Source organism: Corvus moneduloides, chromosome 6 (assembly GCF_009650955.1).
Source record: "Corvus moneduloides isolate bCorMon1 chromosome 6, bCorMon1.pri, whole genome shotgun sequence".
Taxonomy (NCBI): domain Eukaryota; kingdom Metazoa; phylum Chordata; class Aves; order Passeriformes; family Corvidae; genus Corvus; species Corvus moneduloides.
This window is the reverse complement of record NC_045481.1, coordinates 28,120,027-28,145,216: the sequence shown is the minus strand read 5'-3', so window position 1 is coordinate 28,145,216 and position 25,190 is coordinate 28,120,027. Positions and strand designations below refer to the sequence as shown.

Below are 25,190 nucleotides of genomic sequence, written 5' to 3'. Positions count from 1 at the left end.
ATTTGGAAGAGTAATTCAGAAACAAATATAAATTTTGCTCATTTAGTTCAGTTGTGCAGAAGCAAAGTTTACATCCCTTCCTGTCTTCTCACAGCACTTTAGATCAACCACTCCTCTCTAAAACTGCGTCTATGCAGGAAAAAGTTTATCATTTATAAGCATATTTAGTTAATTTCTCTGACTGCAAATCTCAGGGAAAACTTTACACTGCTATCAACGGAATTAACACATCATGGTGTATATTTTAGTTTTTGAAAACCAAACCACAATTTACCATTGGCAATATTACTCACACTCCTGAAGAAATAGTTGTGTTGTGGGATCATTAATGGTCAAGTGAGGTATAAATGGTGCAAGATTTAAAAAAAGAAAAAATAATAGTGGCTCCAAGAGTCCTGTGAGAGGTCCATCAGAAAGGACATTCAATAGGAACACATCATCTATTTTCCAGGAAATCATGCACCTTGTCACATTTCAAGTGGGATGCTTAGTGTCTGTAGTAATTTTCCTATTAAACATAAAAACTTAGTAATGATACAGAGACACTACTATGAGAAATGCTATGAAAAATATTAGTTAGCATTCCTAATTTTGTAAATTCTCGATATGTCTTCAATAAAGTAGATCATTGGTTTAAATGAAAAGGAATGCATCATAAGGTAATACTTTATTAACCTCAGAAGCAGTTTAGGCTGACAACTTAACACAGTAATATGCATCAGAAACTGAGCACTTCACCACGCTTCTCATTCCCTTATCACACAGGAAAGTGACATTTTCAAGGCAATCAACAACTCATCTACAACCACTCCTTTTTCCTCTAGTACCGTCTACCTACCCATACACCCCTATACTTAACACAAAACCAGCAGCACATGCATGGGAAAATTGGAGGATAGTCAAGACTTGATTTCTGGCAACTGGTATGATTAGTTTTATGCCATCAGTAAACGGTGGAATTTTTTCCTGAAGGGCATTTTTAGTTCTTCTAGGTACGTTTTTCCTTCTCAGGAAGATTATCTATAACCACTTTTTTCTCCCCTCACATTAAAAGACAATTTTGTGCTTCTTATAGATGAGTGCCAACTTCTCACATGTGGCTTTTGGCTTTTCTCTGGCATTCTGCATTTGGCTTTATCACAGGGCCATTTTGCTACTGACATCACATCTGTGGCACAGCTCAGCCTGTCTACCAGTGCTGCCTATTTGGAAGAAACACACCCCGAACTGATGGTGTACGAGCCACTCGCAGCGTTCCTCCCACACTTCATCTTCAACATACAACAGAAATATTGCAGAGGAAAGGCCACTCCCAAGCAATGGAAAAACGTGTGTTTGTACATGTCACAGTTTTATATTTCTCTTTTATTTAACTGATGGTTTAAACAATGACAGGAACAACTGTTAATGCAACTTACCTCCATTAATGGCAACTTCCCCCAGGCAGTTATTTGGCACTTTAGGAGCACAGCGTTTGTGACAGTTGAATCTACAGTCTGTTAAGTAAAAAAGGGATACAGCCAAATTATTTATTTTTCTGTGACACAATTATACTTTTTCTGCTATCAGCCTATAGAAGTCAAGCCCTATCATTTTATTAATACAAGTCATATGCCCAGAGAGTGTCCCCTAGCCAGGCTGCACGCTGCCTGTCAGTGGAAGGGACAGGATGAAGATGCTTGGAGCACGTTTCTGAGGGGGGGGAAAAAGCATTTCCAAGGGTATCTGGGTGGAGCGGCACTACTGCAGCCAAAGTGGTGCTCAACTCATCTAGGGGAGTGATGAGGGGACACAAGTGCTTGGCTGCAAAGCCAGAGCTGCTTTTCCAATGAAAGAAGCAGAATGGGCTGCAGTGTATCAGCTGCAGTTGAAGAGACTGACTGCATATCAAATACTGATGATTGAAAATTGAAACAGGAGAACCCTAGCTAACAATCTTAAAGTGAGAAAATATTCGTTCTTTACATCTCAAGGCAACTTCTAGACAGCTTGGAACTGCAGGTTCCTTCAGTCCACCTATTTTTGAAATACTTTTCTTCACTTCTTTCATTTGTGTATGTAGCACTTCATTAGATGTCATGTGAACTATTTTCTTTTGGCTTATGAACACATTTTACTTAAACTAAGAGCTGTAACTTACTAACACACCAGGAAAAGCAAAGACCAGGAAGGAAAAAATATACTAAGGTTGTCTATATCCTTGTAATTATTTAAGATTGATCCAAAAACCAACTAGAGGTACTGCAGTGCCCAACTACAGATAATAGAATTTTTTTTTTTTTAATTAGGTTAATATTTGCTCGGGTCACCAGGATTCAAAATGAACTGAAACAGGTGATGCCTTGATAGATATTTTGCTTTAGTTAAATTGTATCAGAATCACACTTTAAGTTAAATAAATGCAACTTTGAAGTTTTGCAGAGTTCAAAGAAGCAGCACAAAGTATACTGATTAATTTTATGATAATTATTATTTATTGTAATAGAAGGAAGGTAATTTTAAGCATCCATTAGCCAACAATCCAACCTCATAGCATGCACAATGCTTTGTATTAACAGGCTAAGGTGAGCCAGGATTCTAGGCTACGATCCAAGGGGCCTGACTCACTTCAGCACCTACTGAGGTATTCAATGCCATGAGACTTGAGAGCACATTAGTCACACCGAAAAAATGTGGGTTTAAATTCTCATATAAGCCCATCTTATTTTCCTTCCATTAGAACTTCCCCAAAATGCTGAACTGCTGAGGCTCAGGCATATGCTTCAATTCACACACAGGACTTTGTAGCTTGAAAACAATGAAGATATATAAGAATACAGTAACTATTCTGCTGTAAGCACAGGTTCACCTATGCCAAATACAAGATCATTTACACCTGAATGAAAAATGTGATCTACTGCACATACACCAAAGGATAAGAATGAACAGCCATGCAGCCAACTCCTACAGAACACCAATTACCATAATTTTGACTGCAGCTTAATCCAATGTAATTGTACATGTGCCTACATGTATATAGTTTAGTAAGGAATAAAGCTACACAGTAAACACTCAAACACAAATTTATTAATTTTATTATGCTCAGCTTTTATGTTCCTAAAGGACGTTTACTTACCTTTGCACTGCAAACCCTGTCTAAAAAGCCCTTTGAGAAGCTTCTTGCAGTACTGGCAAACTGTTGGACGTGTATAGGAGTGGATGACAAAAGTGTGAGGCACTTTAACCTTGGACAGTAAAATCTTGTCTAGTTGAATAGGTCGTCCAATGTAGGACTGTGAATTCGACCTCTTCTCTCGCCCAGTGTATGATTCTGATGGTGTCTTTTGCTGTAAAATACATAAAAAGGAGTTTGGTATTCATTTTTAAAAGAATATCATTTTCATATATTCCCTCACTTGAATAACGCTGTAATATGTCATAAAAAGTCATGTAAGTGCCTTTAAACACTAACAGAACATGCATCATGCCCCTCTCAGACTACTTTTGAAAAATGTGAATGGTACTGAACAACACCTTTGCCAACACTACTATCATACACTTCAAACTGTGACTGAAACAGGCTTTTATTTTAAAAAAATTATTGATCAGAATTAAAATCTCATTAAAATTTCTCAGAAAAGCATTTTACATTCTGATAAAAACCATTTTTACTTCTTATTTTCTGTTTCATGTCAAAAGTACCTTTGAAGGCTGTATTTTTTGAATAAACTTTAAGAAAATTATTCCTTTATTCTATGTGCATGGAGGCTAATGATAGAAAAACTATTAGTATTTTCTATCCCCTTTATTTATAATTTTTGCTATCACTAAGCCTACCACATTTAGATTATGCACAATAGATCACAATAGGTATGTAAATGTGCGTGTGCATGCATATATACATATATACACACACATATATATACACATATATATATACACACACACACACACACATTCAAATACCTATTATTTATATATGAAGTGAGACACACAGTCTAAGGTATGAAATCCAGAGAATTTCTGGAAGAAAAGTTACCTTATTTTCTCTACTAAATTCATCTAGATGTTTATATGATAATTAACCCAGAAAACAACTCACCTAGAAAACTGCTTTCTCCTAATACTCGCCCTTGGGAAACAACCAAACTGCACTCAAAATTAACATCGAAAGGAGAAAAAAAAGTGAGAAAATGCAGCTTGATTATTTAAAACTCAGCACCTTCTCATTATCATCTGCAAATAATCTGATAACTGAAGGCTGGAAAACAAATCATTGAGAGTGAGCCTGCACTGTTCAAAAACTGTAGTAGCTGAAGCTTCAGATAGACATTAACTTGAAACGCTGCTTAGACTCAAACACATAATGCTATAGGAAATCCTCCATCTGAGAAGGTTGACTGATTACTATTTCCCAGTCACCAAAATATAGAAAAATAATTTTTTTTATGCTTCTGTCTGAGACTTTTGGAGTAAAGAAGGATTGAAAAGTCATTTTAATGGCAGAAGAACCTATGGAATTAGTTAGAGGCTTTGCTTTCACAGTGTACCTGCCAGGGTGAAAAAAATTTCTTCCTTACAAAGTTCATATAGATTTCTTGCCGTGAAAATAAATTTTTTTGGTTATACTGTAGAATTAGGTGTCTTTTCCAAGAAGCATAAAGATCTACTGTACTAATGCAGTCCTTTCAAAAAAAGGAAAAACATGCAAAATACATGGTATGAGCCAGGTACATATGGTCACCAAAAAGACACTAGATTGAAAGAAGTATAAGAAAGCATCTGCCTTTTCTTCATCACAAATAATATTGAAAAAACCTGAGTACATACTCTGATATTATGGGTTTACTTCCTGAGGTTTAAATGTCCATGCTGTGTAAAACACTTATGCATATTAAAAAAACCCCAAACAATTAATTAGTCTCAATTTAAGATTAAATTTATTTAGTATTTGTTAACTAGCAATAAAATTTGCCTAATATTTCTAAGGCAGATTGCACTAAGTCTTATGAAGTCAACATGACCAGGCCTGTAAAAGAAAAGGCAGAAGACCATCAGGACAGAAGAATGAGCCACATATTCTGCACAAAATGCATTGCTCCGCTAGCGCGAGCCACCTGGAAATTACAGCCCTCAGTGTTTGTGGACAGGGCAAAGCTCACAAAGAGCAGCCAGAAACAGAGATGAAGTCCTCTCAGCTTTATGCTTGTGTAGAATAGGAAAAATTTTGGTCCAGAGTGATGCTATTTCATAGCCCTAGTTCAGTGCCTTACAAGTTACAGCCTCAACCCTACCCTATGATCAGATACTTACCCCTGAGTTTGCTCTTCAGTGCCCACAAGAAGAGTTTTACTTGTGGCATACTCCAATTTAATGTGAATATTTTCTTTTTGAATAAAATAATTCCTAAGGGGTTTGCCTTAATTCTAACCACTACCTGCAATCCGTTAGTCACAACACTATGCTCTCTCTTTCTTGTATCTGGACCTTTGGTGGACTTTTTGCATCTAGTGATGCTAGTCTCTCAAAATGAAGTTTGACTGAAAAGGAGTGCGAATATATAAGGGAAAGAGTTCTATTGCTTGCTTTCATTATGTCACTGTAACAAACTAATATTTCAGTTTACCATTCTTACTGTAGAGCTATTTCTTGACAATCTTACCCTTGTCTGCAGTACAAGTGATCGAAATGTCTAACACTATCATCTCTCTTAGAACCCTGACTAATACCATCTAAATTAAACCTATTTTCTATGATCACTCTTTGCCTTCATTTTCTAAATTATTGCCTAATCAAAAATTATTTTGGCAACCGAATACTGCTAAAAGCAAAGTCCAAATTACTTATAGCTAGGTGACTTCATGCTTAAAGGATTTTAGAAAGCTGTTTTGGCCCAGTTTTCCTCACCAAATGCCTTGCAGGTTTTAGAAACGTCAGTAGTGTTGCTGAAATGTACTGAGACTAATCTTGGGCAGTTATGATTAATAGAGAGAGACAGTCTTCCCTACAGCTTTGGTTCTGACCTAGATGTCTGATCAAATCTCAGGTGCGGTACAGTACAAGTGTGGGAAAAATTATTTGCTATATTTTTTGCTCAGATTGCTGTCAAATTTTTTAGTTTTGATGTGCTAGTATATATTTCTGGGAAAATGTCAGGTTGAACAAAAAGTGAACTCTAGATGCTCTACCTTGAGTTGATCGTTTCTGAGATAACTCTGAAACAGTTACTCATCATAACATCAACCTTGATCAAACAGAGTTACCATTAATAAAGCTTTTGTCATGTTGTTTGGTAGGGTATTTTTCTCAAAATTTATATTAGTCAATGCACAGTTATAATTTCTGAAATATTTACTTCAAGTCTCATTTCACATGGCTGCCGAGTTGTGTTCCGGAACAGACAATTAACTAAGTTTCTGTTAGTAATTCGTAAGTGTTCCCTACAGCTCAAGCAATAATGGATACTAAACAAATGACAAAACAATGGAAAACCTACTGTAAGATGTCAGTCTTCAAGTCCAATTTACAGAGAAAAGTATTTCAGCTTGTCTTTGCCATTCTACAAGTGCTGGGCTGCTACATGCCAGCAACGTAGCACACCATGTAATGTACCAGCAATTCTCAACTTACAGCGCCTTCAGATCAACTTACAGTGCCTTCAGAGGTAAAGCCGAGTTTCACCTTCTCCCATGCTAGAAAAGAAATCAGAATTTGTGGACCTGGTCTCACTCCTGCATGCCCTGGCCTGATATGCCTGACTCCACTCCCTTCCTCTTCCAGCCAAAGGCAATGTGCCCCTTGGGTCCTGCTCAAAGGTAGCAGGGTAAGGGAAACTGGTGACCGATAACTCATGGCAGCAGCAGCTGGACCATCTTCAACACACCTCTGATGACTGACAGATTAGGAGGAGTACCTCCTCCCTCTTGTCAGATAAGCTTCTCCTGCCAATATTGTCCAAAAGTCCTGTCAAGATCCCTCAACTCTAACTTCCAGCACTCCCAGAATCAGATATGTCACAATTTTAAGCCCCTGAAAGCATAGGAAACCAGGAACTGTCCTATTTTCACTGGAAATGCAAGAATCTCCTCTGCAAAGCACCTTCCCCTTCAGCTAGCGTGCCTGGTTTGCTAGAAAGATAAATGAGTTTTTCCTGGTAGACAGCCAGACTACTGACTCAGCAAGTCTGGAAACTTCCCAGGAAATGATTGCTTAACCAGATTACACCATGGAAACTAACAGCCTCACAGCTCCAAATACTAAACAGTCCTTTAGAACAATCATCCCAGCAAGGTAATCTATACTTTAACAGCTCAAGAGTATGATTTTCCAAGTGACAACAAACACCAACAAACATGTGCAGATACTCAACTGTCCAACCAAACCAGTGACACTGATCACAACCAGATACTTAAATTATGCTTTAACTGTGAGAATATCTAATAGTTTGATGACTCTAATTTTGAAACAAACAAACAAACAAACAAAAAAAGGTTTGGTTTTTTTAAATCCAAGAAGGCAGATGTGCCAATCTTTCCCCAACATGGGGCATTCCTCATGACTTTTATTTAACTGATGCCTTGTTTCTCCTTCTTGTTCAATTTCTTTGAATTTTTGGAATGCATTGAAGCCCCTCATGTAAGTTCTGGTGAGCTTTGTTGAAATCTATTAGAAGACACAACAATTTGTCTACACTAGCCAGAAGCATAAAATCATTGTACAGTCATTGCAGGAAGAACACAGTCCCCCAAAGGTAAAAATAGCTCAGCAGACCTTTCCTATTTTTTCTAACTTGTCCAAATACACTGCAAAATGCAATTACAAAACTGAAATAAATGCTGATTCCCACCAATGGATTCAGCTGTTCTTATTACCTGGATGAGTTTGACTGTCTTGTGGCATTCACATCTATTATTCCCAGGCATAGAAATCAAAGAAACTGTAGGGAGATGATGAATGGACTAAAGGGAAGCAATAAAAACTGACTGCTTGGACACAGAGATGGCCTCTTGGGAAGAAAGACAACAGCCAGCTCTGAAATCCAGCTGCATGGGCTAGTCTAAAACATAAAAAAGACTACTGTTTGCCTTATTTCTTTTAAAAGGTTTTGACAGCCCCACTAAAAATGTCCCAGGGATTCTGACAAAACTTGACCAAAAAGCTTCATGTTCTTTAAGAGTCAGAAAGCAACTTCTTCCATTTTGGTAGTCATGCTTACGGAAACACGCTCAAGCCAGTAACCTTCACTCAGAAGAGAGCAGGCTACACAACCTGTACTCTCCTAAATATATATTTTTTTCAAAATTTACACAAAGAAGTGCTAACCTTTTGCAGGCTCAGTATCTAAGAAGTGTTGCAACATTATTCCTGTACTTTACACTGAGATATTCAATCAGAAATAATGAAAGTATTCCTACAATTTTGAAATGTTTGCCTTAACAAAAGAATAAACTATTATGATCTAGGGTTTTTTATTTACTTGGACAACAGAAAAAAGTGATGTGTATTTTAAAGAACCAAACAGCAGTAACTGTTTGCATGAAGTTTCATTTTTAGTGTTGAAGCAGACTTGTTGAAACATGCCATTTCCTTCCTGTGAGGATAAAGCCATAATATGTTCATACACAATTTCTTCACAGGAAGCTACTGTCAAGTGAGGTGCTAGATATCTATGTAACCACAGGAACTCTGTTTTTAATGCAATGCAAATGTTGACTTTCTTTTACAAATTAAACTATGTGACTGTAATTAAGTGAATTCAAAGAAACAAATCTTCAGTTAAATATACTGAAATACCACACTTAGACTGCAATCAACTGTGTTGTCTTTCAAGGCTTCTTGCACTCCTCTCTTTAAGTCAAGTGTATGATTTAATCCTACAAGCACCACAGTTAGATAACTATGGTCTGAAAAACATTTCACTTTCACATGTGTAAACACATCAAAGAACTGACTTCAGTACAAGCTGTTAATATTAAACTATCCACAGATGGAAATTATGTATGCTGTTCTTCTACTCAGACATCAATAGCAGCAGACAGTGGTTTGAATGCTCTGTCTGTAACCTGCCTTATTTTGAAAAGTAGCAAGAGAAGATTACTGGGTTTCAGCAGGCATTGCGAGACTATGCTGACTCCTCAGAACCAGGGAATTCCCAAAACAAAAGCCCTTTCTTTTTGGACTTGCTAGTACCAGCAGCCATAGTAGGACTTAAATACCACAAAGCTTTTTTTCCAGTATCTTCCAGACACAAGTTCCTTCAAAAATATTACATTTAGTTTGATCTTGTATCATGCACTTCATAATTTTAAGTATATTAATTAGTAAGTTATTTTCATGGAAGTATCCTGCAGTATTAGAATGCCCACATCAGAAGCCAGACCTGGCAGCTTTGTTATGCCTGCTGAATAAAGGCGGGGGGGGGGAAGCACACATGATGATACAAAGGTATCATAGCCAAATTATAAGTCAATACAAAACCCTTCAGATAGCTTTGCACAATTCTGATTCATCCCATCATATATGAATCTTGCCATTTTAATTTTTTTTCCCCAGTGTCTATATAAATGTGTCCCATCTGACACTGTCTACACACCATTGTTGGGGAAGATGAAACAGGAAAACCTTGGAAATATGATTGCCTGACAAAAGATTTTGGGAATATGAAAACTACAGGCAACATCGAAATGAAAGCCACTTTTGAAATACCAGGTCTTAGTTACTGAACAACTAGAAAACAATGGTATGGCCACTGAAGATAATCCCCTCTTGATTGAACAATACCCTCTGCTTGCAGGCAGGTCCAAGGGTCAGAGCAGACCCTACTAGCTCAGCAGAAGGGGTCCAAAGAGTAGTTTTTAGAAGTTAAGATGTAACACTTTATGGTAATATAAGAACTCTTATAGGCTGTATGTAAATGCTATAGGATTTGTATCTTGTATTAGATTGGTTAGTGACAATTAGAATATTCAGTACAGAAGATGATTTATTGTATTGTAACCAGGACTTCAGAGACTTCTATTCATTCTCACTTCCATTCTCTCTTCTATACTCTATTCCTCTCTTCCACTTCTACTCTTACTTCCACTCTTGCTCTTACACCCTCTCTCTCTCTCTCACCTGCTTACTCTCTTGGGCCTGCTCAGAGCTGAGTCTACCAGCTCTGAGCAGTGCCCCAATACCCACGTCCTTTACAATAAACCGACTGTGTCCCAAGACCTGCCTATAGAGATCTCCATTCGTCTCCGTCTCCGTCCCGACCGAACTCATCTTTAACCTACAGTCTGGCGCCCACCGTGATTGCCGAGCCCACACCCAGCACCTGCAGCCTGGCGCACAACGTGATTGAACGCCCGGTTCAGCTTTCTCCATCTGTAGGACTTTTCTCCATGGACGGTAACTAAAAGACCAGTTATAGCCACCTAGAACGTGTCGTGAGCACAGCATACCGATGCTGCGCATCGTAATAGCTGGAGCTCTGTAATTCTGCTGAGGCAGCCTTCGAGCACAGGGATTACCTGGAGCTCTTGGAGGCAATTGCCTGGCAGTCCTCGAGCACGGGCCGCCACTGCTGCGCAGCGGCCCCCTGGAGCTCTTTGAGGAGGTCTGCCGTATCACCCCTCGAGCACGGACACGCTGCTAAGCAGCTGACTGGAGCTCTGCGGAGGGAAATCTGCCGCACGCCCCGAGCACAGGCGAGTAGTGCTGAGCACCGCCCGCGCTGGAGCTCGCAGTGCGGACCCACCCGTGAGGTCCTGAGCACGGAAAGCCGTTGCCAAGCGACGCCTGAAACCGGAGCTCTGGGAAAGGACCGAAAAGCGGCGTCCTGAGTGCTGAGTGGAGTGCCTGCCAGCCCCGCGCGACAGTCATCTGAGTAAGGACGCTGCTCCTGCGACATCGTCTAAGTGAGTATCATACTGGTCTAAAAAATGGGACAAACCCACTCTGCCCATGACAGAGATCTCTATAAGCAACTTAAGCATTTACTTATAAGTTCTGGTCCAAGTCAGTTGCCTAAACATGAGCTAAAAAATCTTCTAGAATGGACCCGACTTAATTTCCCAAATGCTGACCGTTCAGCCGTCTTTACAAGAGACTTTTGGGACACAGTTGGAGTTAAACTCTTTAATAATATCTCCTACCGGGATATGGCCGCCGCACAGCTGCTCCCAGCTTGCAGAGCGCTGGTAGAGCTGTTTGCTGCGGTGGCACCGCCGGCAGCAGTCACCCCGCCAGGCCCGGCTCCGGCTGCTAGTCCGCCCCTTGCCGCCGCGAGCCCGCAGCGGAGCATGGCCCCCGCCCCTCCGCCGGACCCCGTGGCTCCGGTACCCGCGGTCCGCTTGACTCGCGCCGCCCCCGCTCCCCGCGCTCGCGGCCCCCACACCCCTTACCCCGGCCCCAGCCACCCCACCGGACCCTACGGCCCCTCCCGCCATCCCATTCCTCCCCGCGGCCCCCGCAGCCCCCGCGGCCCCCACCCTCAGTGCCAGCGTCTCCGCGGCCCCGCCCCTTGCCCCTGCCCCCCCGTGCCCCCCCCCCGGTTCCGTCACCGCGGCTCCACCCCCCCCTGCTGCCGTCACTGCTACCCCACCCCCCGCTGCTGACATCATGATGGCCCCGCCCCCCGGCGGTACCCCGGCGGGGCCAGCGCCTACCCCCCTGCTACCTATGGGCGTTACCCCTCCCCCAGCCGCGCCGGTTATGGCCATGGCTGCCATTATAGCCGGCCCCCCCCAAACCCAAGCGGCGACCCTTCTTCCAGCCCCCCAGGTCCCCCCCCCCCACACGGCGCCGATGATAGCCATTGTTCCATCCGCGTCCGCCGCTGCTGCGTCTTCACAGTCCCCTGCCGCTCCCGAAACACTGGTGCCCAGAGCGCCGGCCACGGCCGCGCTGCTGTCTCCAGCACCCCCTGTTACTGCAGGAACCCTACCCCCCCACCCTGCCGTTCAAGCGCACACAGCACGCCCCGAGCGGTCGCCCAGCCCCGTGGCAGCACACACGCCTGTATCTACTCCCGCCCCTGCCGCCGTTTCTGTGCGGTTCCCCGATCCCGGCACACCATCGCTTGCGCTGGGAGCGCCCCAGCCCCGCGAGCCACTTGATGCCGGTGCCGCGCTGCCTGCACGGAGGTCTGCAGTCTCCTCCGTTCCTGCCGCTGCTCCAGCCCCGCCTCCCGGCACCGCCGCCCCGCCACCACCCACCCCAGCCCAGCCTACAAGCTTCCAGCAGCAGCACGCCGCAATCCAGCCACCAGCCCTCCTGCCTCCCGCGACCGCAGCCCCAGCCCCTGGTTCTGCAGTCCTGCCATCTCCTGCTCTGCCCCAACCGCCTGCCACGCAGACTGCGGCCATTACAGCCTACCGCGCGGACCTGATGACGCAACACGCGCATGCGCAATCGCTGCAACACGCGCATGCGCGATTGCTGCAACTCCCGGGACCAGCCGCGCATCCAGCCGCGCATCCTCCTCGCCCGCCGCCACCGAGATCGGCTGCGCCACTCCCGAGCTCTGCTGTGTCATCATCGCTGCCCCTGCCGGGTCCCATCCCCGCGCCGCAGCCGCCCCTGCCGGGGTCCCCCGACACCGTACAGCCGTATCCCTCCGCGCAGCTCAGCCCCGCCTCAGAAGCCGCGAACAGGGGGGGAACGCAGAGCAGTGATGCAGCTCCAGTGGCAGGGGAGACAGAGAGCCCCTCTGCCGGAGCTGATGCTTTAACACAAGTAAACTCTGAAAAGCAGCCAGATTTGTTTGCAACGACCCCCAGAGTCCCGCCAGCGAGCGACGGGAATCTTGCAACCCAGAAAGAGAAAACGAGTTCTGAAAGTTTGTCAGCGCTACCTTCTGAATCAAAAAATCCTCCAAAGTGCTCAGATTATTCTAAATTAACAGATTGCAATGAAATAAGACCCCAAATCTATAAAGATGAAAGTCTTAGTCTATTAACTAAGCCTGTGATAGCTAGCCAACAGCCTGACAGTCCTAAAACGTGGGCTGCTATCCACACTCTCGAAATTAAAGAACTAAAAAGTGCTGTAAGATACAGTGGTATTTGCTCACCGTATTTTAAACAACTGCCAAAAAGTACCCTAAAAGGAACACATCAAACTTTAAAACGCATTTTAAATCAACAGAAAGGGGGAGAAGCCCAGGATACACCTCAAAGGAGGTTGAATAAGGCTTTGTATGTTTTTAATTTTTTGAATAGCTCTGCAGAAGAGCCTGATCCCCCCATCTTCAGACATTTCTTAAACAACAAAAAAGCAAAACTGAAGGAGTACCCCCTAGTTTTAATTAAGACTTTAGCATCAGGAAAAATAAAAAGACCTTACGATCTTATAATGTGGGGAAAGGGATTTGCATGTCTCTCCACAGGTGAAGGAACCAAGTGGATTCCAGCAAAGAACGTGAAGCTGTACCACGCATCAAAGCCCACTGTCGGTTCCACTTCAGCCAGTGACCCTGCAAGTGGAAGCCAGGAAGCAAGCACCCAAACCTGAAGTACGCAGAATCACCAGAAGAAAGCGATCTGCCAAAAACAGCTCAAGAAAATAATGGAGCTTTCTCATCTGCGCGCGTGCATGTTGCTTTTATTCTTATGTTTTAGTTTTTATAGTGAAGCTTTACCTGTAAATCAACCAAAGACAAATGTCTGGGTTGCTTTAGCCAAATCTGCAGGCTCCGATACAATCTGTCTATCTGACACAAGCCCTGACAAACCTTTTTCAACCTGTTTAGTTGGAATACCTTTACCAGAAGGTTTTGATAATGTTACTCTTGATAAGTACTGGCCATACGATGATCACATTTCTCCAACTACCAGCCATAAACACCAAACTTATATTGATAACTCTAAAATTGATAAATCTGACCTTCAAGAGCTAGAAATCCTAGGCTCATTAACTATGGATACCTGCTATTTCTTTCACTTTCTAGGAGAAAACGGTCCTCATTTAAATGTTACCCCATATCACCCAGCTTATAGCAATGTAACTTCTTGGTGCAACCAAGCTAAGCTTCTTATATATGATGAACCTCATGCAGATCATTTCAACAAACTTCCTATTCGATTCCCTAGAGGAATTTGGCTCATCTGTGGAGACAGAGCCTGGCAAGGTATACCTTCAAAAATAGATGGTGGCCCTTGTGCTCTGGGACAGCTTACAATTATTGCTCCCAGTGTCAAAGAAGTAATCAAAAAGAAAAACAGAAAGATTAGATCTTCCTGGGGACATCAATATGAGAGCGACTGTGATAGTGACTTTCATCCTTGGAACTCTGAAAAATCAATTGTTGCGAGCATTTTTCTTCCTCAGTTCAGTTCCTCAATTGCATTAAAACAGTTAAACAAGTTGGGATGTTGGCTCAGCAAGGAGGTAAATGCCACCTCTACTATGATCAGCGATTTGTTAACCGATGAAGAGGCAGTCAGACATGCCACTTTACAAAATAGAGCTGCCATTGATTATCTTTTATTAGCACATGGACATGGCTGTGAAGATTTTGAAGGATTATGCTGTATGAACTTATCCGATCATTCTGTTTCCATTCACAAACAGTTACAAAACCTAAGGGACCTAGCTAACCAAATTACAACAGATAACTCGTCTTGGCTAGACAGTTTGTTTGATGGTTGGAGCTTTGCACCTTGGCTAAGGGAACTCTGTAAAATAGGCTTGATTATTCTAGTAGTAATAATTATAGTTTTAGTAGCAGTACCTTGTATACTTCAGTGTGTGCAAAAAATGACGAATAAGACTATGTCTAATATCTTAATTGTCCATCGAAAAGGGGGAGATGTTGGGGAAGATGAAACAGGAAAACCTTGGAAATATGATTGCCTGACAAAAGATTTTGGGAATATGAAAACTACAGGCAACATCGAAATGAAAGCCACTTTTGAAATACCAGGTCTTAGTTACTGAACAACTAGAAAACAATGGTATGGCCACTGAAGATAATCCCCTCTTGATTGAACAATACCCTCTGCTTGCAGGCAGGTCCAAGGGTCAGAGCAGACCCTACTAGCTCAGCAGAAGGGGTCCAAAGAGTAGTTTTTAGAAGTTAAGATGTAACACTTTATGGTAATATAAGAACTCTTATAGGCTGTATGTAAATGCTATAGGATTTGTATCTTGTATTAGATTGGTTAGTGACAATTAGAATATTCAGTACAGAAGATGATTTATTGTATTGTAACCAGGACTTCAGAGACTTCTATTCATTCTCACTTCCATTCTCTCTTCTATACTCTATTCCTCTCTTCCACTTCTACTCTTACTTCCACTCTTGCTCTTACACCCTCTCTCTCTCTCTCACCTGCTTACTCTCTTGGGCCTGCTCAGAGCTGAGTCTACCAGCTCTGAGCAGTGCCCCAATACCCACGTCCTTTACAATAAACCGACTGTGTCCCAAGACCTGCCTATAGAGATCTCCATCCGTCCGTCTACGCCTGGTCCCGACCACCCCTTAACCTACACACCATCCTTACCAAATCAGGGATAACCAGCAGGTCTTTAGGCTTGACCATAGACACTGGTTTGGAAAGTTTTGGAACTGGACAGAGGAAGTCTAGACAAACCTACGTGGTGAGGCTTGAAGTAAGCTTGGGGGCAGTACTGTGTTACCAATACAGAAAAACAAGATTACATATTAGAAGAGAGGGAAAGCGCCACTGAATACACCTGGGCCATGTAAGAGGAGATAAAAGGTTGCGTTGATTGCCATTATTCCTCAAAATGCAAATAACATTTTGGGATCTTGTACCAATTCACAACACCCCAAAGGATCATGAATGATATCGGAGATACTGCAGGGAAGTAAAATGTGTGCTGCAGCATTCGGCAATTTTCAATGTGCGCAAACCCTTTTGCGACTACTTAGAAACTACAAGAACTTAGCTACTAATTTTCCTTAGAGGTACCATACACTCCTAAAGAATTCCTACTGTTACAGTCACAGAGTTTCTACGAATCCCCAGTTTAAGCCATGGTGACTTTAGATGTAGGGTCATAAGCAGGCAACAAATAGGTGATTTAAGAACAAGTGGCAATTACCTGATGACAAAACCAACCTGAACCTCTCTCCTCTTCCAAGCTGAGGAGTGAAATACTCATAAAACCTCTGGGATCACTAACAACTGCACTCAAAAACATCAGCAGACACAGCACATATGAAATTTCAGAACATGTCTATCTTAAGCTGTTTAGCATTTTCCGTTCTACCTGCCTTTCTAGATACTTAGAAAATACTAGGTGCACAACTGAGGCAATATTTAATTGTTTCCTAAATATACATGTGTAACTTGAAATTATAGGCTTAATCATCTTCTATACCTTATCTAGCTGTAATGAACCTCTGAAACTATCATATTGGGGCAAACTATCATATTAGGTCAGAAAAGCCCTAATGTAGTTTGCATTAGTTACACTTCTACAGCATTTAGTGCATGGCAGATAGTACTAGGACTACTATTATTTTATGGCACAGCAGTGTGCAAAGTGAGCCAGTCCAAATTTACCTTCTGTATCCTAAAATCATTTAATTTGGGGTTCAGCTGAACTTTGAATACCACGGACATGCAACACTTAAAGAAAAGAGAACTACATTTGAAATACTTTTTGATTTTGACCCTTAGTATGTTTTACTATTTTAAATTACTGTAAAAAGGCAAGAAAACTAAAAAAAAATACATTAAAAATTGTGCAATTAACTTAAATTCCTATTTATATATTCAACTTTCAACGTCAGATTCACTGAGTTTTCAATTCTTAGTTCTGTTTAGTGCATGACCCTATATTCACCTGGTGGATCTGGCACTAGATCAATGTGAACATTAATTAGGATTGGATAAATTACTCAAAGCCTCTATTTTACCTTCTATTATTTTTAAATAAACTCTAGCTTTTGGAGCAAATTCCAGGAGCACTACCCAAAAGAGCATAGGGGGTTTTATTAAACATATGAGCACACTGAAAGCAAGTTCCCACTAAGACAAAGAGGAATGCACAGTGTGTATCACTGGAGCATGGCAAGATAACTTGAGGGTGACAAGAGTAAAACATAACAGAACGGTATTAATTTACAGTCAACTCAAGTGTCTTCAAAAGAAAATATTAATTCTGCCTCTGAGGATCTTCAGTCTAATGAACTCTACTTCAGCCATTAGAAAAGGACTTGTAATTAGAAGTGGTTTAAGGCACCAAAATGCTCTCAGCTGCAACACCCGAGCTCTTCTTTAATCCCTCCCTCAAGGGCCCTTTTTTTCCCAGTTCAGTGAGCTGGGGAGGCATACAAGACTCTACAGGGACTGGAACTAGGAAAAGGAGATGCATCTTCTGTAGGAGTGTGGAAAACAAAGGCTTCTTAGAGTGGGTATTTCTGAGTCACTGGAAACAAGAACTCCTTATTTCAGTGGGCTAAGACAAAAGGGCATCTGTATTAAGTGTTGGGTGTGAGGAAAGAAAGAGAAAATGGCCACCTACGACTCAAGACAATTCCCTCCCAGAGAGCCTACTGTCCTAGTTCTGCAGAATCACTCTTCTATATATAGCTAAAAAGCCTCAAGCCAGCTCTGCTTATAACAAATCTACAGAGGCAAGCAACACCTGGTGCTTTGTATTCTGTCAGTGATACATAGTCTTTTTAACTAAAACTATTTATATTTTAAATTTTAAGTTATTTAGCAAAAAATAACTGTAATTCCTGATTCTTCATCAAAAAGCAAAGATAATATGTAACATATCACTTACCCCCCATGAGACACATCATTCCTATTTTAAAAGCAAAGCTCAGCTAGACTTTTTCTGAAAAATCACTTCCAATGTGTCTGTAAAATGACCTGACTATATCAGCATTCATTGCTTCTAGAAAACAAATAAAACTTACCAAAATAATGGAAACATATTAAAAAATATAAATAAAATTCTATTGTGTCATATGACTATTTTGAAGCAAAACCATTGATAGCTACCACATTTTCTTTTCACAAGAGAAATACAGTTTTGTTTTTCCTCCAAATACCTTCTTTTTTTCATTACTACCTTTAATTGCTGCTACTTTAGGATAATCCACCATCATCCAGATTGATGGATTTATCATTTTTCAGACAGCACCATACTTAGAATAAAATTATATTAGATATTACAAAAACCGTGCTTTATATACACCTGTTTGTATTGCTTGATGGATACTCTGTGCAGCTGGAATTCTGCGGCACACAGTAGGAATGTATGTGTTTCAGGAAGAAATACAAACCTCATCCCTGGAAGTGTTCAGTGGGCTTTGAGCAACTGGTCTAGTGGAAGATGACCCTGACCATGGCAGGGAGTTGGAACAAGATGATCTTTAAGGTCCCTTCCAACCTAAACCATTCTATGATTATAGGAAAGAAAGTTATTTCTTTCAAAGAGAGAAGATGTTTGGCGACAGAAATCTTCATTTTAGCATAATGAAATATTCCTCAGACTATGTAATATTTCTAAAATGTAGTATTTCTAACATTTGCAAAGCCTGCTCTTCTCTGGCTGCATCCCAAATATATGCTGCAAGGGTAGGTTGCCAATATTTCTTAGTTTCAAAAGCTTTGAAACTTTAAACATGAACCAAACTTCTTTGGAAAATCCATACTGAAAGTCAAAGAGAACGTTTGACATGAATCACCCACTTGAAAAGCAGTATCGTTTTCTCATTTAGACCTGAATTTTTCTCACATAGAGCTGTAACTTATTTGTACACTGTTCATGGCTATTTCCACAGAAATACAGAATCCTAGACTATTTGGGTTATTTTTAATTCAACCATAGTCTGAAAGAAAGATGTACCACAACGGTAGTATGGGATCAGAAGTTTATTGCTGGTATGCACTTGAATGTGAGGTTTGTTCAGCTTAAAAAGAAAATGTTTATTTTCTACATTACTCCAGCAAATTCCCAAGTCCTGAAAGTCAAGGTAAAATCTTTTTCCCATGCATTACTACCACATAAAATAGGGCTTCAGTCTAACCAATGACCTCTATCATGCCTAAGAAAGGAAAAAGTCACTCTTGTATTAAAATATTTTTATGTTCCCTAATTTTACTGTTTAGTCTAAGAATTATGACCCTCACTTTGGAATCTGGACTTTACTAGTCTGATTTAATTCCTGTATGCCGTCAAATTCATACTGATAATCATAAAAGAGGATGCTGCTGATAGCATGGTACAGAATAAATTCAGTACATACCTCATAGCCAGGGCTGATAGGAGACTGACAGGAAGTTGGAAAGAAGAAAAAACAGAACAAAGAATTAAGGGGGAGAAAAAGACAGAAAATAATGTTATTTTAGAAGCAAGCATGAATGTGGGATCATATTATACTCTCATTCTTTGTTATAGAATACATGCAGAAGAACTGCACTTGAGCTGAGACATAAAAATCTGGGTTGCATTGTATCCTCCTAGTTCTACTTTGTTTTTTACCATTTCTTTTGATGAGTTTTACACTACTAAGTTAAGAATCAAGAAAAGATTTTATTCTTTGGAGGTAGACGTTTAAACCTTTAATCAAATATAGTCCCCATTCAATTTTCAGTTCAAATGAAATGCTTTATTGGCTGATGAAAACATTTATACCCGAACTGACACTGTTTCTGTGCGTGGTGGTTCCCTATGCAAGGATAATTAAAGTATAGGTACATTTTGCACGATTCCATATTATCCTGTGTCAAAGATTTTTAAATGACAAAATCTCAGAGGATAGGGCATAACTTATTCACTTTATAAGTGTCATTTTCCTGAAAGCAGGCTTACATGCTGTGTCTCCTATTAGGTGCACACGACATCAACAAAAAAAAAAAGAAACACCTCAGTTTAATAATTACATCTATCAAAGATCTCCAGGAATTATTCTCTCTCAACTGCTCTGACTCTACAATGGTAATTAGGGGTAAAAATACATTTATTTTAGTCCTATTTAAAGAACTGATAGATATAACAGAGATTATATTTTGTTAGCAGTGATTCAAGTAACACATCAATATTAGTAATGAATGATACACTTCTATGAACAAGGGTGATGTTTTTCAGTATATTCACACAGACTGTAGAAAAATGAAAGACATTCATTCCAAAGTGCATGGTTTGATTGGCATCACCATATAAACTGTCATAAAACTTATCTCACAAGTACTGTGGAAGAATTGAGTCCAAAGGACAGATCTGGTACACGAGAACTGACAAAGCTTATGCCATTTAAAAAAAGCAGGGTGGGGGGCGGGAATGGAAATACATTCAATGGAAAAAAAACTAAACAGAACAAAAGACATATAGAAGCCATATGCGAGAGCATTTCTGAAAATCTAGTAAACAATACCATGACTTCATGAAATCAAAGTGAGATTAAAAAAACTACTTGATTTCTCTAGGCTAATGCCCAACCCTTTACCTATTGTAAATATATTTTCTTTGTGCACGCACATGTGATGTTCTGACTCATCAGCACGGGGACACCAATGTTTACAAGTTCTTAGAGAAGTATAGCCTGCAGTATAGATGACACTTACTGCATTTCTCCACTGTTAAGTTTTAATGCTTTCAACCATTTTGAAATATATAGCTTTGCAAAACAGGTATTTCGTATAAGAATGTATCAGCAAACAACACAGTTATACAATTTAAAATGTTTTCAAATTGAAATTTTTTTGCTACATTTTAACTGTACAGTGCAGTGAATATTTATAGAGGATATACCAGGATGCTCACACAATTTTTTTAACCAAAATTTCAGAAAAAAAGAGATCAGAATTAGGGCCAGCCTTCCTCATAATTTTCTGTCTTGGACCAAGTAATTTCTGAAACAACCTGCTGAGAATTATGATTAATCCGTAAACATTTGTTGCTGTAGCTTGCAGAACTTAAGCACCTTACTCATTTATGCAGCTTTTCAATTAAAAATACAGATTCATAATGTTAACCTTAATTTCCAAGTAGCTTTAGACTAATGATAATCAGTAGCATAAGTACATAATTATGGTTCGTAGATAGTACTGCATCTAACACCAGGTCTACATAATTTGCAATAGTGTCCTTTTAGTATGTCAAGTTTAATAACTTTAATATTCTAATTGAGAGGAAAACACGATAATTGTTGTGTGTACTTATAAATTCTTTCCTCTCTTTTAAACCTTAAGGTTTTCAAAACTTTCACTTAGGAGTGGAGTCATTTACACACTGTGTAAAATCTTAACTATTCAAGCATATTATGACCATGAGTGCTTAAAAGAACAAACATGCCAAAAATAAAAAGTAGGTATCATTTTGATTTACTTCAATCAACATTTTGTTCTCAGAGGAGTTGCTTTCATTTTGGAAAACTAATATATTAATGAATACACAAGTACACCATATAGTTATGTGCTTTTGTGTATACTGTACATATATATATACACACAGCTACACATATACAGACATACACATACATGCACCACAAAAAGCCATTTAAGGATCTAATGGAGATTTCTCCTACTTTCTTCTGAACACTTAGAAATATGCTAAATATGCAGGCTCCAACTAATTAATGACAGCCTTGACTGTGACAGATACTCAGTTTAATGCTGCGGTGTCTGGGTCACAGTGTTCTAATGAGGCAAATCTTTCCTATTTAATAAGACAAGGGATATAATGGTCTGATACAGAAGAAATTCAACATCTAGTTCCAGAATAGATCCTCCAAGATCCAACTACTTATATTAGCATGGGTGGCAGTTTTAGATCTTAAAAATAACCTCATTCTTGACAAAGGAGGAGACTCCCAGGAGTATCAGAAGTGACACATACCTTAAACCCACATACCTTAAGATGGTGACCTCCCTTTCACGTCAAGATGCCTTCTCTTACTTTATAATTTACATACCACCCTCCTCTGTAGTCTGTAACAGGCAAAACCAGATTCTATAGCACTAAGAGACAGTTTCCCAGCTCCTCCCATGGCCTCTACAGGTAGGGAATCCCATACCAGAAGGGCTTCATCCATCACGCTGGGTGAGGGCTCTGCAGAAACTGTACGAATGGTACTCAGTCCTGTTAGGGACACATTTGACAGGCGTCTTTTCCTTACACCACTGCAGTTGTTAGGAATTTTAAATGCACATCTCTTATGGTAGTTTAGACCACATCCTGAAAAGAGAAATTTAAAACCATCTGATTGTGGTTTATTACTCAAAAAAGCAAATAATTTTTAATTTTTTCAAAAACAACACAAATTCAAAAACACTAGCCTTATTTTTGATTAAACTTTTTCCCTCTACTCTGCTCTTCTATTCTACCAAATTTTTAGAGAGACAATGTTATCACTTCCAAATAGATATAGATATAGATATACACAACCAGTGTTTTTTCTCTGATTTTTCAAAACCTATGGTCTCAAAGTGCAGGGAATTTCTACGACCAGCACTTGTGAGGCAAGGAATGGCATATTCTGCTGCATTCAGTTTACCAGAAGTCAAATAGGTGTGCCAAAATGAGAAAACTTAGCTATTACAACTTCATATGGATTGACAGTAACTTCAGTTAAATAATCTGAATTACTGCGGTACAAAAATGATACAGGCTCATTAAGAATCATAAGGCAAGGGTAAGCCTTTTCTTAAAAGTACATATTGACCAAATTTTTTACACTCAAGGTTACAGAGCCATATCTAAGAGGCCTCAGAGCAGTCAAAAAGATAAGTTCTTTAATCAGTTAATTACTTTGATAGTTCTTACTGTCTCCAACCAATTTAAAAGCAGCATTAGACACAATACACAGAATTGGAATGGAAAAGCCTCTTCTTTAGACTGAAAAATTGCATCTCACTGCAGCTTACCTTCACATTTGAGTCCCTGACGCACCAGCCCCCACAGCATCTCTCCACAATGGTCACAAAAGGCTGGAGCTCGATATGAATGAACAAATAGAGCATGGGGCCGGATTTGAAAGTCTTCAAATGTAGCAGAAGCTGTAACAGTAAGATCACAGAATTAGTAACATAACTAATAATCTCCACTTACATGGTACTTCATCACAGAACAAAGCAAAACTCCTTCTGGCCACTATGATGCTGAACCTTGAATTTGGAATTGTTCACTGTACAGTATTTTGAAGATAAAAAGAGTGACAATATACCTTCATACTACAGTGACCACTGGAAAAAGCATAAAGCTGCATTTACAAACCTGAAGCAATGACGTCTCTGACAATATTCTTCCAATCAAACACAGGAGTATAATAGCGTATCAACATTTGCCAAAATTGTCAGAGTTCAATCAAACGTCAGAAATTTTTCAAAATACTCTTTTACAGGCTTGACTCACTACACCTGAAGTTATACGTACATAAATTAAACTGAACACATCCAGTAAAGAAATACTGCGAGGTTTTTTTGACAAGTAAATGAAAGTGTATCTAAAACTTCTCCTGATCATTTGGTGTAATTAATTCAGCAGCCTATGTTGGTATCGGTGAACTGATCACTCAAATTAAAAACATATATTAGAGCTTAAAAACAAAAATGTAATGATATACCCAAATTTTCAATAAAGAAAAAAACTTTGAAGAGCAGCATGGAAGATAGTTGTGCATTTCTTGAAGTACCAAATCCTTACAAAGTGACATGAGCCTGCAACTAGTGTAACAGCTGCAAAAGTTAGAGGGGCTAGTCAAAGGCACCAGTGCAAACCATAAAAATAACCAACTAAAATGTTTATAGAACTATTTATAATACAGAGACAACCAGTACCACACTTAAAATCAGACTCAAACGAAATATTTCCATTTTCTTATTAAATATCTTGAACATGTATCAGATAGTCTAAAGAAATATCTGTCAAATGTTGTTAAACACTAATCACATACGCAAACATTTGATCTCATTCAGACTGCCATTTAAACAAGTTATTTGTGTGCTTACTCTTCACAGATGTCAGGATGAATGCAATAGGTATTGCAGCCACTTAATAGAAATACTTTGTCTTTCAACAGAAATACATTCCTGATTTGCAACTGACAGAAAGAAAGAAAGCGAAAAAAAAAAACCAAAACCAAAACACACCCCCTCCCCACAACCCTGTTTTTTAATGGTTCAATTCAAAGGAATTCTTAAAAGATCCAAATACCCTGGCTTGTTCCTTGTCTGCTAATGAAAAGAGAACCAAAAATCTGCACACCGATCAAGAAAACATTTTTAACTAACTAGAGGAAGGTACCAATAAAGACCTATGCCCAGGCCTCAGTTGCTTCTCTGTAAAAAACTGCTACTCCTTCCCAAAATCATCCACAGAAAAATATGTTTCTAGCCTCAACCAGTCTTGAGATCTAATAACAAAAGTATTTAGAATACTATCACAAAAGTAGGATCCAATGACCCCAATAATATCAAACTTCACTTTTTAAAAAAAATTTTACTAGACCAATCCAAACCATTTAACAGCTTGTTTATTTCAGGATTTCCCTTTCTTCTCCCAGGAATATTTCATAAAAAGCCACACTGAAAAAGCTTACTTAATTCATAACACTAGGACTTCATAGAATAGTCCAATGCAGACACATCCTGGAACTAAATTAAATAGTTTTGTATTTATCTAAAAATGTTAAGTCAGGCATATTTTCCACTCAAGGGCTTTCAAATACTTGCTCAAATATATTATTTTTCTATTTTTTTCCATACTACAGTGGTCAAATTCACTGTTAAGATGTTCACCCTGTAATGACAATGCTCTCCTCGGTCTACTAAAAACACGACTCATCACAGAATGGGTGGGAATTGGAAGACACCACAGTGGGTCATCTGGTCCAACTTCCCTGCTCAAGCAGAGTCATCCTAGAGCACATGGCAGAGGATTGCTCCAGATGTTTGTTGAAAATCTCTGGTGAGGGAGACTCCACAGCCTCTCTGGGCAACCTGTTCCAGTGCTTGGTCACCTGCACAGTAAAGAAGTTCTTCCTCATATTCAGGTGGAACTTTCTGTGCATCAGTTTTTGCCCATCACTTCTTGTCCTATTGCTTGGCATCACTGAAAAGACTCCATCTTCTTGACACCGTCCCTTCAGAACACATTTTTACATGTTGAACAGATTTCTTGTGATTTTACTTCAGGACTTCGAGTTAACTATCTTTTTGTGCATATTGCCACATGTTTTTCTGCAATTTCAACCACATGAAAGAGTATGTTGGAAGGGTCAAGCACTCAAAGCTTTAAAA

General features: G+C 39.9%; 1 protein-coding gene across 3 annotated transcripts in view; it reads right to left on the bottom strand.

Annotated features, from left to right (window-relative positions):
- The window catches only part of PRKD1 (protein kinase D1), a 125,818-nt gene that overhangs the window by 24,841 nt on the left and 75,787 nt on the right, over positions 1-25,190 (bottom strand). For 2 of the 3 annotated variants that reach the window (XM_032112091.1, XM_032112093.1), the window contains 5 exons: positions 22,818-22,949; positions 21,968-22,128; positions 19,199-19,222; positions 3,116-3,326; positions 1,419-1,496 (listed from right to left, as the gene is read on the bottom strand). In XM_032112091.1, the coding sequence (XP_031967982.1) occupies positions 1,419-1,496; positions 3,116-3,326; positions 19,199-19,222; positions 21,968-22,128; positions 22,818-22,949 (606 nt within the window). The remainder of the gene's footprint in view (positions 1-1,418; positions 1,497-3,115; positions 3,327-19,198; positions 19,223-21,967; positions 22,129-22,817; positions 22,950-25,190) is intronic. The other variant, XM_032112092.1, reaches the window with a different exon arrangement.